The sequence below is a fragment of the Athene noctua genome, unplaced genomic scaffold (genome assembly GCF_965140245.1).
Source record: "Athene noctua unplaced genomic scaffold, bAthNoc1.hap1.1 HAP1_HAP1_scaffold_36, whole genome shotgun sequence".
Taxonomy (NCBI): domain Eukaryota; kingdom Metazoa; phylum Chordata; class Aves; order Strigiformes; family Strigidae; genus Athene; species Athene noctua.
Window position 1 is genome coordinate 823,915 of NW_027437538.1, and position 14,541 is coordinate 838,455.

General features: G+C 55.5%; 1 protein-coding gene across 1 annotated transcript; it reads left to right on the top strand.

Moving 5' to 3' along the window:
- The first annotated feature begins 1,787 nt into the window (after positions 1-1,787).
- LOC141974187 (olfactory receptor 14A16-like) lies at positions 1,788-2,711 on the top strand. Its single transcript, XM_074933525.1, has one exon. It carries the CDS (start codon positions 1,788-1,790, stop codon positions 2,709-2,711), a length of 924 nt encoding a protein of 307 aa, XP_074789626.1.
- Positions 2,712-14,541: the final 11,830 nt, after the last annotated feature.

Here is a 14,541-nt window from a genome sequence, read left to right on the forward strand (position 1 = left end):
GGAGGCAGAGATCTCAGGAAAGGAAGGGAGATGCTCAGGGGAGAGCAGGGTGTGGTAGCTGGGTGGACGTCTCCAGCCGGCAGAGAAAGAGGTGCAGGTGTGGGACACGGTGGGACAGCCTGTGGTGGAGACGACAGAGGGGTGAGCAAAGTCTGAGCATCCCCCAGCAGAGCTGAGCTCTCTCTGCCCTTGGCTCTGGCTGGTGTCTCTGCCACTGGTGGCCATGAGGAAGCCCCTTCCCCTTCCAGCACTGGGTCTCATGGCCTCCCCTTGCCCAGCCGAGAGCCTGGCAGGGGTTGGACCATAGTCCTGCCCTTGGCATTGCCCATCCCCACATCACCCTGCCCCAGGAAGAGCCCTGAGGAACAGCATCTGACTTCCCAGGGGCTGGGGGTCAGGGCGTGGCCCTTTGCTCCATGTAACACACCCAGGTTTGCTCAGAATCTGTTCCACACTGACAGGGCCTTTGTTTCCCTGTCATCTCTGCCGGGAGTTTTCTGCTGTAACCAGCCCCGCAGGAGGTTTGTCAGGAACGGTCCTCACTGGGAGCCATTAACACTCCAAGAAACTTTGCAGTTGGCCTCTGGCTTTGACTTCCTGACTGGCACCTTCATCATCCAATCACTGTCTGAGGTCCATGGACTCAGACCAACCCTCCTCAAGGAGTCATTAAATGCCTTGGGCTTGCATTCTGCTGTGATGCTGGGCCGGGCTGCTGGGCTGGAGGGAGCTGAGGGCAAGTGGTCAGCGCTGCAGAGAGCCAGCTCTGCCCAGGAGCAGCTCCTCTGCAAAGCGCAGCAGGGCTGAGGGCACTGCCTGCAGGCACCGAGGGCAGAGGAGCCGGGCACAGAGAGGGCAGAGGCAGACGGCACTGGCAGGGTGCTGAGAGCTCACTGCAGGAGAAATCTTCCCAGCAGGTAACATGGTAAGTGAACTCTTGTTTTGCTGGGTGGGCAGGGGGAGGTGGCATTTTATTCCTCCTTTCCAGAGAAAGTGCTAAGGCAGCTGTTTCATTAGCACATCTTTAATTGTCTCCTGAGCCCCTGCAGAGGCAGAGCTGCCCCTGGGCAGGGCCCTGCTGCCAGGAGGGGTCTGCAGGGCAGAGCTGAGCACCCAGCGGGTGGGATGGGGGCTGTGAGCACTGACAGGGAGGAGACGTGGGGACAGAGAAGCAGCTCCTGGCTGGGACAGCTCCAGGCACCAGAGACATGGGCAGGGAGTCAGAGGGAGCTGCTGCTGGAAACACCTTGGGGGCAGGAATTCAGGCACCCCCTGCCACCCCCTGCAGTGCAGACACCCACTCCAGAGGAGCCCCCTGGTCTCCTCTCCCAGCCAGCAGAGCCCCACCCGCTGTCCCTGTGCTGCCTCCTCCCAGCAGCACTGGGGCATTTCCCCACATTTCCCCGTGGGCCTCTGCTCCCCGCGTTGGGATCACCGGACGTTCGGGGATGGGCGGGGGTTCAGCTGGGAGCAAGACCTGTGGGCACTGCCATGCAGATGTTTCCCTGGGAGTGAAATGTCCGAGTGCCCTCGCCATCTGCAGGCTCCGGGGGACACAAAGGAGCCAGTTCCCCCCTCAGGACACCCCATCTTTAGGGCACTGGACTCTTTCCCAGTGGGGTCCTGCTGGGCTGCAGCCTGTCCTCCAGAAGGGCACAGCTCTCCCCGGGCAGCTCTGTGTTCTCCAGCAGCCCCGTGAGGAACTGGATGGAGAGAAATGAGAAATCTGTCCCGACTGATTGATGCTTTTTCCTCTGTGAACAGGCCCTCGTGCCGTGAGGGAGCAAATGTCCAACGGCAGCTCCATCGCCGAGTTCCTCCTCCTGGCATTCGCAGACAGACGGGAGCTGCAGCTCCTGCACTTCTGGCTCTTCCTGGGCATCTCCCTGGCTGCCCTCCTGGGCAACGGCCTCATCATCACCGCCATCGCCTGTGACCACCGCCTGCACACCCCCATGTACTTCTTCCTCCTCAACCTCTCCCTCCTCGACCTGGGCTCCCTCTCCACCACTCTCCCCAAAGCCATGGCCAACTCCCTCTGGCACAACAGGCACATCTCCTACTTGGGGTGTGCTGCACAGCTCTTCTTCTTTTTCTTCTTCATCTCAGCAGAGTTTTCTCTCCTCACCATCATGTCCTACGACCGCTACGTTGCCATCTGCAAACCCCTGCACTACGGGACCCTCCTGGGCAGCAGAGCTTGTGTCCACATGGCAGCAGCTGCCTGGGGCACTGGGTTCCTCAATTCTCTCCTGCACACGGCCAACACATTTTCACTGCCACTCTGCCATGGAAATAGCCTGGACCAATTCTTCTGTGAAATCCCCCAGATCCTCAAGCTCTCCTGCTCACACTCCTACCTCAGGGAAGTTGGGATTCTTCTTGCAAGTGCTTGTTTAGTGTTTGGATGTTTTGTGTTCATTGTGGTGTCCTATGTGCAGATCTTCAGGGCCGTGCTGAGGATCCCCTCTGAGCAGGGACGGCACAAAGCCTTTTCCACGTGCCTCCCTCACCTGGCCGTGGTCTCCCTATTTGTCAGCACTGGTCTGTTTGCCCACGTGAAGCCCTCCTCCTTCTCAGCCCCAACCCTGGACCTGGTGGTGTCATTTCTGTACTCTGTAATTCCTCCATTAGTGAATCCTGTCATATATAGCTTGAGGAACAGGGATCTCAAACATGCCCTGGATAGCATGATAACTAGATATTTTTAAGCAATATACGACTCATGTTCTACAGCGCAGTAGTATTAATAGAACTCTGTACAGGCCCAATGTGTCATGTCTATATTCTGTTGTTGGTGTTGGTATTATAATTTGAAAGGCGTTAACGCAGGGCTGATTTCGTTATTGCTGAGCAGGGCTTACACAGGGTCAGGGACATTCCTGCTCCTCACCCCACCCCACCAGCGAGCAGCTGGGGGTGCACAAGGAGCTGGGAGGGGACACGGCTGGGACAGCTGACCCCGACTGACCAACGGGGTATTTTGTACCTTAGGACATCATGCTCCGTTATATAAAGCTGGGGGAGAAGGACGAACATGGGGACATTCAGAGTTATGGAGTTCGTTTTCCCATGTCACTGTTATGTGTGATGGAGCCCTGATATCATGGAGATGACGTAAGCTCTGCCTGGAAATGGGAAGAAGTGAAGGAATTCCATGTTTCCCTTTGCTTACCTGTGTGTTTTTCTGTACCAATTAAACTGTCTATAGCTCAACCTGCAAGTTTTCTCCCTTTTACACTTCTGATTCACTCCCCCATTGCACCCAGCGGAGTGAGTGTGTGACTGTGTTGGGCCCAGATGCTGGATGGGTTCAAACCATGACATTGACCCAGGGCAAACATGATGCTGTAGCCCCTCAGAACCACCAGTTGCAGCACTGGCCTCTCACTTCAGCTCGGAGAGGGTCTTTGTCACTCCACAGAGGGACACCAAATGAGTAGGTCAGAAGTTCATGTTTGCATTTTATGGAGGAGATGTAAACATGCACATCATGTGTGTGAGGTGAGAGAGCACAACTGCCATCAGCTATTCCTGGGGGTGCTGTGAAGGTGTGTGGCACAAACAGGGTCATGAGGTCACTTCACGTCGACAGTAACGTCCCCTGGGCAACCCCCTGGCTGCAGCCCTGGGAGGTGTTTCCTTGAACCGAGGTCCCCGAGTCCATTCCTCATGCCGTGGGGCATCTCCCACGAGTGCAGAGCAGGGTGATCAGCACAGGGCTGAGGGGCCTCCCAGCCTCTGGCCGTGGCAGCAGGAGCCCAGAGAGACACGACGACTCCAGCAATGCACTGCCTCTGCGTGTGCAAGGGAAGGACTCGTGTCTCTGAACCCCCTGTGTGTAAGGTGAGGGCATGGGGCCAGCTGAGATGTGGGCACCTGACAGAGCCCGGACACTTGTGTGTGTGACCCAGGAACAACCCCCACTCTCCCAGTGAGACTCATCTCCGCTGCCTTGGACAGGCTCATGGCAAGTGCTCCTGTTGGCTCCGTCACCCTCGCCGGTGATTCTGGGCTGAGCCCTCAGAAGGGCCAGAGCAATCAGAGAGGTTCTGGGGTCCATGGAGAAGGCCGAGGGCAAACCCATCTTCAAGAAGGGCAGGAATGAGAACTGGGAGAATTATAGGGGGAGAGTTACAGGCTTGTCAGCTTCCCTCCATCCCTGGGAAGGTCGTAGGCTACGTCCTCCTTCAGCCGTGTCCAGGTAGCTGAAGGCCAAGGAAGGGATTGCTGACCCACAACAGACCGGGGAAAGCAGGGCGTGTTGTGCACATGGGATTGTGCAAGGCCTGTGACATGGTCTCCCATCGTGTTCTCATAGCCAGGTGGGTGCTGCCTGGGCTGAAGAAGAATTGGCACTGGGCCCCAAACCCCACCTTGGCAGAGCTTCACTCAACACTCCCCAGGTCCCCCCCACTTCTCCAGAATGGGGACCCACTCCCTGGGACTCACCCACGTGTGTGGGGCCACACCAGTGCTGAGTGGAGGGGGATGGTAACCCAGGGTGTCTGGGTGGCCCACGCTCCTCCCAATGCAGCCCCGTGGCAGCTGCCCTTGTTCATCGTGTCCATCCTCTCCTGGCTCGTAGGGAATCCCTCACAGTGCCCAGGCCCTTCTCCTCAGAGCCGCTGCTCAGCCCGGCAGGTCCCAGCCTGCCCTCAGCTATGGGACTATCCACCTCCTCTCCCTGCTGATCCAGGATTGGCCACTTTTCCTTGTAAAGCTTCAATTTACTTCCATTTTCCCAATCACAGAGTTTCTCAAGGTCCCCACGGTCTGAAGCTCCTATTGGTCACCTTTTAATAGTTGTGGGCATTTGGCTCATCTCGATTGGGGTGTCTTTCACAAGGGAAGAGCATGAGGAGTTGCAGGGCACTACAAATGCTCCCTCCTAGAGAAACTGTGGGGTCCTGGGGCTTTGCTACTGATAAGGCCATGGGGCTGGACCCGGAGGGGAAGTTACCCTTTATGGGAGAGAGCAGCAGGAAGGCATGGAGCTCTGCCGGGGGATGGAGGAGGAGTCAGCTGAGAGCTGAAGAACAGGCTTCATGAGAGCGGGCTCTGGCCTGCTGAGGAACCTGTTTGGAAGAATCCCGTGGGATGCTGCACTGAAGAGAAGAGTGGAGAGCTGTTGATGGTCACGGGTCTTGATGCAGAGAAATGATTGCTTGTTTTCAGGTTTATTTACTTAATTACTTATAGAAAAGTGTTCAGCAACTTATTTACTTACTTATAGCAAATTGTAATATTTTTAGAAAACATTGCTAAGAATCCTGCTTGCCCAGACTGTCCTGTGGAATTTTACCAAGGACTGCTGTGTTCATCAACACAAAGCAGTTCACTGTGAAAATCTCCCAAGGATTGCAATGTTCAGCAAAATATTATACTTTTCTCCTTGAGTAACAGGTGGCTCTATCTAGTTGGAATTATGCTAATGAGTGAAGATAGCCATATACGAATTGTAGAAGTTCTATTAGTTCTCTTAGTTAAGATAGAAAGTAAACTGTCTGAAAATCACTCTTGTTATTCAAGGAATTGGCCAAGAGAATCTGTGCATGCTCCGGGCAAAAACAGGGTGAGAAAGACTCCGAGCCTTCCTCCCAAAGCCCCCCGGAGACGCCCCCAGGAGGCAATGGGCAGGTGCAAAGATGACATCAAGTGCTGACAGCAGCCTCTAGAGCTAACCCAGCCTCACTCCTGCACATGATGTTTGTGTGATGGAACCCAATGAATATGGAAATCCACACTCGATCAGGTTTTGGTAAATTGTGCGGGGGGTGTGCAAGCTTTGTGGAGAGATCCCCGTGCACCCTGGCACCACAGTAAACATCCCTGCTGTGTAACTCTACTCGAGTTGTGGAGCCTTTTTTCCGCGACTCAGACTCCTCTTTGAGCTCCAGTCCACCCAGAAATGCAGGAAGTCAAGCAGCCTGGGAGGAGACTGGTACAGGTGAGGGAGAAGGTCCTGGTAACAATGAAGCAGGAAGAGGCAGCAGAGAGAAGGTGGGAGCTGGCTGCCTGCCAGCCTCAGTGGTTCCGTGACTGTGCTGGAGAGAGACCTTTGTGGTGGTGGAGGGCAGGTCCTGGAGGGATGAGGGATCCCCGGGCAGCTCCTGGACAGGTGGAGAGTCTGAGATCAGCTCCTGCAGAGATCACTCCTGGACACGTGTCTGGAGAGGCCAAGGGTTCCCACTCCCACAGCCCCGCACACAAACAGCCCAAACCTCGTTTCTCCTGTCGCCACTGACAGGGCTTGTGCTTGGCCTACAGACCTCCCGAGGTCCCCTCCAGGATGGGTGACGGTGCATTTCCTTCCACCACAGCTCTTCCCTTGATGATGACCGGGAGAGCACCCACACTCCCCGTGACCATGGAGGGAGCAGATGTAACTGTAGAGATATCCTCTGTAGCTTTTGTGTCCCACTGAAGTCATTGAGTCAGGGTTACTTGGCAGGTCCTACGTGGGGCCTTTCGAACCTCCTGAAATGCAACAAGGCCAAGTGCAAGGTCCTGCATCTGGGTCAAGGCAAATCCCAGTATCAGCACAGGCTGGAGGATGAAGGTGCTGGGAGCAGTCCTGCAGAAAAGGACTTGGGGGTGCTGGTGCAGGAAAAGTTGACCCTGAGATGACAATGTGCACTCCGAGCCCAGGAAGCCAACCGTGTCCTGGACTGCATCAAATGAAGTGTGGCGGCAGCTCGAGGGAGGGGATGGTGCCGCTCTGCTGTGCTGAGAGCCCCCGGAGTGCTGCGTCCAGCTCGGGTTCTCAGCACGGCAGGGACATGGAACTCTTGGAGTGGCTCCAAAGGAGGGCCACAAAAATATTCAGAGGGATTCTTCAGCCTGGAGAAGAGAAGGCTCCAAGGAGACCTTGCTGCTGCCTTTCAGCGCTGAGAGGGGGCTTCAAAGTGAGATGGGGGGAGACTTTTGTGAAAGGACACAGTGTAATGGTTCTCGACTAAAAGAGGGCAGATTCAGGGAGATAAAAGGAAGAACACTTTTACAGTGGCACTGGAGAAACCCTGGAACAGGCTGCCCAGAGCGGTGGTAGAGGCCCCGTCCCTGGGAACATTCAAGGTCGCTTTGGACGGGGCTTTGAGCCACGTGATCTAGTTGAAGGTGTCCCTGCTCATTGCAGGGGCTTGGATTAGATGGCATTTAAAGGTCTTTTCCAGCCCAAACTCTTCTGTCACTCTACTCTAGGATCCCTTCACAGCCACCTCCACGTTCCTTTTCTGCCTGGTTCCATCACCTCTGATTTCCTTCTCCCCCCGCCCCCAGGGGTGGTCACCTCTTCTGGTGGTTCCCTCCAGAGTCTCTTCAGCGATGGCCTCGGTGGGGCACGGTAATACCCTCAGACACACGGGGGTTTGCTGCTGACTTTTAGTGCTCCAGAGCCTTGTTGGTTCTTCTTTCAGGATCTGCAGTTCAGGAATTTGGCACTAGAGGGCTCAGGAACAGACAAAATGCCCTGACAAGCCAAGGCAGTGGGCAGCACTTCCCTTAACTCCTCTCTTCTTAGGTGCTTCATCTCAGAGGTTTCAGGAGCACAGTCAAGGTGAACAAGTTTCAGTTCTCAGGAACAGTAAGAAATCATTTATTCTTTTTCCATTTCCCTTCTGTTCTGGTTACAGATCATGTGATATCAATAAACTCCCGTTATTTCCCCAGTCTCCAAAACCTTTCAGAGATGATGGGGAGTGGCCTCTCTGTGACATCATCCTGCTCTCTCAGCACCCTGGGATGCAGCCCCTCTGCGCTTGTGGACTGGAAGGGTTGAGGTTCATCAAGTAGCCTCTGATCTAGTTTTCACCGCCCCCTGACTGTTCTGCTCCAGAGTCCTGCCTCGAGGCACAAAGGCCGGGCAGACCTTGCTGGGGAAGGCTGAGGAGAAGAGGACAGAGTGTCTCAGACCTTTCTCCACAGACCCTTACTACATGGAGCAGAGCTCCCACATGCTCTCTGCTACTTTGTTAACTCTTCCTGAAGCAGACAACACCTTGGTTCTCATGCCCTTGACCTCACTTTCCAGTTTCCACTGAGTTTTGCTACAGACCATTGCCAAGCTGGGAAGATGCTCTTGCAGACCAGTTGCAGTGAGCTGGGCTTCCCTTCAGCGCTGCTGACCATGAGATCCCCACGGAAACTGCCCAGAACAGGCCAAAGGCTGCTCCTCTGAATTGTGGCGTCTGGTGTCTTCCAATCTGCTTCCTCCCTCCCCTCCTGAACTGGGGCCCTGCTATTTCAGGGTCATGGCAGCCAGTCTTCACAGCCCTGGCCAGCTCGGCCTTTCAGTGACCCCTCCCCTCTCCGGAGTGGGAAGGAAAAAACACAACAAAGAGCTCAGACATCAAGATCGGGACAGGGAGGGATGATTCACCCCTTATGGCCATGAGCAAAAGACAGACAGGTTAGGGGAACAAAAAACCCATCCATTTAATTCCAACACTAACAACAAAAGTTAAACCCCAGACTGGGACACTGAGAGGTTTTACCACATGTAAAAGCCCCTTCCCCCTCCCCTGCTTTCTCCCCAGGCTCAGCTTTGCTCCTGATTTCTCTCCCTCCTCCCTCGCAGCGGCGCAGGGGGGCAGGGGATGGGGTGTGTGATCAGTTCATCACCTGCTGCACAGGTTCTGGGGATCTCACAGCCCTTGTCAGAGCACAGACAGTGACAGTTTTGTGTTTGAAGACAGTGAGGACAGAGAGTCATCAGTAAGTGCTGGGACAGCCTGGGGTCAGAGTGAGGTGGGGCAGCAGGGGTGGGGTGAAAATCTGCAGAGAAACAGGCAGAGGGAGAGGAAAGTGTGGGACAGCCTGTGGTGGGGATGGGCCCTTGGCTGAGGCTGGCACCCCCCAACAGAACTGAAATCCTTGTCCTCTCGACTATGGCTGCTGTCGCTTCCCCTGAGGACCCTGAGAGGACACCAGTTCCTACAGGCACAGCACTTTGCTGCCTCCTGCCCACCCTCCACAGAGCCTGGGGGGATCCGACCGCTGTCCTGCCTCGGCATCACCCCCTGCCTCTCCCTGCCCCAGGAAGAGCCCTGAGCATCCCAGGAGGGAAAGGATCCCCGTTCCCAGGGGATGGGCTCAGGGCTGGACCCTCCTGGGGATGAAACCCATCAAGGCCTTTCAGGGCCCCTCAACATTGGATTGGCAGCCTGTGAGCAGAGCCTCTGCCTTCCTGCTTCCCCAGCCCCAGGGACAGGAACCTTGTCTCCTCATTCCCTGCCCGGCCTCTCCAGTGATGGCCCTCGCTGGGCATCACTGACACCCTCACAGCCTTGGAGCTTTGCTGCTGACTTGCCCTTCTCTAGAGGCCACTCCAACCCCTCTGCTGCACCTGCAGTTCAGGAACTTGGCACCAGAGGGCTCATGAACACGCAAATCCCCCTGACAAGCCAAGTCTCTGGCAGAACTTCATTCCTCCCTTCTGACGGGGGGAATGTGAGAGGTTTCAGCCGTGCAGGCAAAGGGAAAAGCTTTCAGTCCTAAATGTCAGTAAGGAACAATTTCTTCTCTTTCCACTGGTCCTTATTTATCTGCTCACCCATGCAGTGACATCAGCAAACTCCACTGGATATTGGTCCTGAGCATCTGCTGATAGAGGCTGAACATGGAGGGAAGCCAAGACCCTCCATGTCAGACACTCTGGGGGCAATCTTTGTCCCTGCCTCCAACCCCACATTTCTCTCATCAGCCCCCTGGCACTTCCAGCACCTCTGTTCAAAGCTGAGCTTTCTCCATGACAGTCTGAAGCTGCATCTTTCAGACCTTTCCCACCAACTCCCACCTGCTGTACTTGGTACTTGCACACAGCTGCACGCAGACACAGAAGGATGTTTAATTGCCAGAAAGCTAAATCAGCAGAAGGCATGGTTCAATAAAAAATAAACTACACTCCTCTGCTGCATATTAAGTCCATTTTTCCACTTCAACAGGCTACTTTCCACAGTGGAGATGGGCTTAGAACAGAGGAAAAGCCATTTTTTGTCAAGCAGAGACCCCAAGAACCCCCACAGCCCCCCCTGCCCCAGACTCTGTCCATAGTCACTCCCAGAGTCACAGCCTGAAGTCACGAGCTCCCTCGAGCTTCCCATCTGCATCCCATCCCTTCCCATTGCCATCGGCAAACCCACCAGTTAAACAGGACTGGACTCAGGACTGGCCCCTGGGGGTCACCACTGGTGCCCTGCTCCCACGGGCACTTTGTGCTCTTGGCCACGGCCTTCTGGATCCGGCCATTCACCCTGTTTCCAGCCCCCCTCCCTCACGCCTATCGGGCTGTGACGGGATGCAGCGTGACAAGAATTGTTACTGCGGAGGTGAAACCCCTTCCCTGCTCTCCCCTCACCCACCAGCCGAGGCATCTTCTTGCTGTGGTGGGTTACCCGTGGCTGATCACCCAACTGCCACCCAGCTGCTCGCTCACGGCCTCTCCCACCCCAGCGGGATGGGGGAGAAAATAGGAAGAATGGGGGTGAGAAAGCTGCTGGGTGGGGACAAGGACAGGGAGATCAGTTCCCAGTTCCCATTGCAGGCAAGACTTGACTTGGGGGAATGTGACTCCATTTACTGTCAGTTAAAACAGAGATTTGATTATGAACTGAGGTGATGAGTGGGTTCAGTGTTGGGCCCCTCACCCCAAAAAGGCCATTGAATGACTCGAGCGTGGCCAGAGAAGGGCAACGGAGCTGGTGAAGGGTTGAAATGCTGGGGTTTCAACCCCAAGCCCCAAATTAAGTTTACATAGGGGTGATTCCCACAGCCCTTCCCAAAGGGGGGGTAAGTTTGCCTTTAGGATTCCCTCCAGGGTGGGGCCGGCCTGGCAGACAGAGCCATGGGGTAAATGAGCCCCAGGGGTCCTGCATTAATTAAACAAAGGTCAGGTGTCCCCCTTAGGGATAAAAGCTGGGACCCTTTGCAGGCAGGGGCAGTGTCTTTCTCTGCGGGTGCAATGTGCCGAGTTCCCTGTTGGGGAAGGCCCTCTTTTCTCCCTGGGACTGGGCTCCAGTCAGGTCTGGCTTTTGTAAATGTGGGCTCTGTAGAGATTCAGCGTGTGGTGAGATGGGGAGTCTAAACAACCTTAGATTGATGGTGCAAGACTGGGGAATTTTCACCAAGACAAAAGGAGGCGTAAGGGGCTGTGTGCAAAGACATACCAGGTGCTGATAACGTTGCTAGGCGACTATCTCCTAGACCAAAGAGAAGCCTCCTCTGGTCCTTGAAGTTGTGGGTGTCAGCAGGAGATTACCCCAAACACCAGCACAAACTGGCCTGGCGGTTTGTCCAGGGCCCAGGGAAACAACTGAGGCTGCGCAGAGCGACAGGGTGAAAAGTTCATCAGTGAGGAAGAAGAGGTGCTTCATCTATATGACCCCTGCCCGGAACTTGAAGAGCTCATCGCGCAGGTGCAAGGGGAGGAGACCTGATTACCATGCGAAGAGAGGGGAGGCGGGGGTAGGCTATGTATATGTACAGGCGTTCTATGAATATGCACTATTCTGTAACGTATCAGCCGGACGGGAGCTGCAAACGATGCGCGTGCTTGTGGTGGAGCGATCCCCCATGCGCCCGGCGCTGAATAAACATACCCACTTTATAATTCCACGGTTGTAGAGTCTTATCTCTGCAAGACAGGAGGAGGTGGAGAGTGCTGAGGGGAGGTCTGCAAAGATGGGGTTCGGGGTCTCAACACATGGCCTGTGTGCAGAGGCGGAGGGACGTGGGCATCTTGGGGCCAATGGCAGGGAGGTGCCGGGCAGTAAAGGATGAGCCTGAGAGTGCTTGAAGGGTGTTCAGAGGCGATGGAGCATTTCTGTGTGGTGGGAAACAGCATGAGAAAGACATAAGTGACCCAAGGGAAGCTGGAGAGGTTCAGAACGGGCATGAAGTTACAGAATTGTCACCCCAAGGGCAGTGTTGTGCAGCACCCAGACACCGAGAGGGATTCTGGGCCAGCCCATAGCTTTGTGTTTCAAGGAAGAGCCAGGGAGGATGGAGAGATATTCAGTGCTGGTGCGGCCTCGCCCTGAGTCCTGTGTGCGGTGCTGGGCCCCCAACTGGAGAAGGATGGGAAGGTCCTGGAATGCGCCCAGAGGAGGGTGACAGAGCTGGTGACAGGGCTGGAGGGAATGTCACCTGGGGCCGAGCTGAGGTGTCGGGGTTTGTCTGGTCTTGAGAAGAGGAGGCTGAGGGGTGACCCCATCGCTCTCTGCAGCTTCCTGAGGAGGGGACATGGAGTGGGAGGTGCTGCTCTCTTCTCCCCGGGATCAGTGACAGGAGGTGTAGGAACGGCTCAAAGCTGTGGCAGGGGAGGTTTAGACTGGACATGGGGAAGGATTTGTTTTACCGAGATGGAGGAGAAAACCTGGCAGAGGCTTCCTAGAGAGGGGGTCGGTGTCCCAGGCCGGTCAGTGTTTGAGGGGCATTTGGACAATGCCCTTAACAACAGCTTTAACTTGGTCAGCCCTCACCTGGTCAGGTGGGCGAGTCGATGAGCACTGTAGGTCCCTTCCAGCTGCAACAGTCTCCTCGATTCGTTCCTCTCCCGTATCAGGAAGGGCAGGGACACGCTGAGGTGAGCGCGAGGTGGGGAAGCAAGGACGATGCTGAGAGCCTGCAGGGAAAGAGCTGCGGGTGTGGGACACTGAGCACAGCCTGTGGGAAAGGCGGTTGGAGGCTCTGGCATGGCGGAGAGCCCCCAGCAGGGCCAAGGACTTTTCCCCTTTGCCTGTGGTTGCTGCCTCTGCAGCTGAGGCCCCCCCGGACACACCTCAGCCTCAAGGCACCGGGAGCTTCTCCTGACATCAGACTTCTCCAGCCCCGCTGCAGCTGGAGGTTACAGCTCCTCTGCACCAGCTCCCGCTGGCTTCCCTCAGAGCCCCGCATCTCCTGCCCTAAAGTCACAGGGAAGGGCTGTAGCTACATCCCAGTCTGGTCCTGAAATATTTGTGTCTTTCAAAATCATAATCAAAAACAAAAAATACGTTCACGAAATACCGCAAAGACTTGTACATCAAAACAAAGCAAAGCTAAACTAAAAGAATATTAACGCACAAAATTTGATAGCGAGCTTAAAAATTTTTTTTAAAAAAATATTTGCTTTACGTCTTTTCTCATCTTTATTTCATTATTTATTGATAATTTCTAAGCATTTCTATGATACTCAGGCCTGCAGCACAGAGACAGATATTTCCATGCCTTGCAGAGGTCCCAGCACACTAAAGCCCTCCCCACCCAGCAGCACCCTTGCCACTCCTCACCCCTTGCCCCAAGAGAGTCCCCACTGAGGCGGCAGCTCTCTCCCCTGCTACGGGGAAGCTGGGTGAGCACCTGCAGCGAAACCCCCTGGGTTGGGGTGGCCAGATTTGCACTTGTCTCAACACATCTGTGTGACGGTGTCTGCTCAAAGGGGTCTCTGCATCATCCAGGAACACTCCCTTTTTAGTCCCTTCGGGGTGAATGAAGAGGGAGTGCTTTTTAGGTGAAGAAAGGGAGGAGACTGTTCTCCCCAACATCAGACACCTCCGGGCCGATGTCCGTGTCAAATCAAGTTGTCCGGGCTTCCCTTCTTAGCCGATGGAGACAAAGGAGTTGTCTCCACTGAGGTGTCTGGAGATCCTTTTCCTGGTGGCCAGGGAATGCTCCAGAAGGGCTCCCATAGGTCCTGGGTCACCCTTCCAAGCACCCTGTGGGTACTTCAGCTCCCCCAGGGCATGTCAGAGAGCAACAGCTGATGGATGTGGGCAAAGGAACTACTGAGAATCACGGAATCATCGAGGTTGGGAAAGACATTGAAGATGGTCTAGACAACCATTAACCTCACGCTGACAGTTCCCCGCTGCACCATATACCTAAGAGTTATGTCAACGTGACTCTGCAACCCCTCCAGGGATGGGGACTCCCCCCTGCCCTGGGCAGCCCATTCCAACGCCCAACAGCCCCTTCTGCACAGAAATCCTTCCTCAGAGCCAGCCTGACCCTGCCCTGGGCAGCTTGAGGCCATTCCCTCGGGGCCTGGCGCTGGGGCCTTGGCTCCAGAGACTCATCCCCCCTCTCTGCCCCCTCCTGGCAGGGAGTTGCAGAGGGCCAGGAGGTCTCCCCTCAGCCTCCTCTTCTCCAGACTGAACCCCCCCAGTTCCCCCAGCCGCTCCCCAGCAGACCTGTGCTCCAGACCCTGCCCCAGCTCCGTTGCCCTTCTCTGGCCACGCTCAAGTCATTCAATGGACTTTTTGGGGTGAGGGGCTAAAAACTGAACCCCAGAATCAAGGGTCTGCCTCACCACTTAGTGAAACTCCCCCAGTTGGGCTCAGCCCATGGTTCCAGCCTGGCCATGTCTCTCTGCAGCCTCCCCACCCTCGAGAGATCAACACCCCCACCCAACTGGGTGTCATCTGCAAACTGACTGAGGGGGCCCTCGATCCCCTCGTCCAGAGCATCAATAAAGTTGTTAAACTGGATCGAGTGGATCTGGACTGGCAGCATAAAGGTGAATTTCTGGCTCGCTGGGCCCTTGACTCCTCAGGCCAGCAGGGC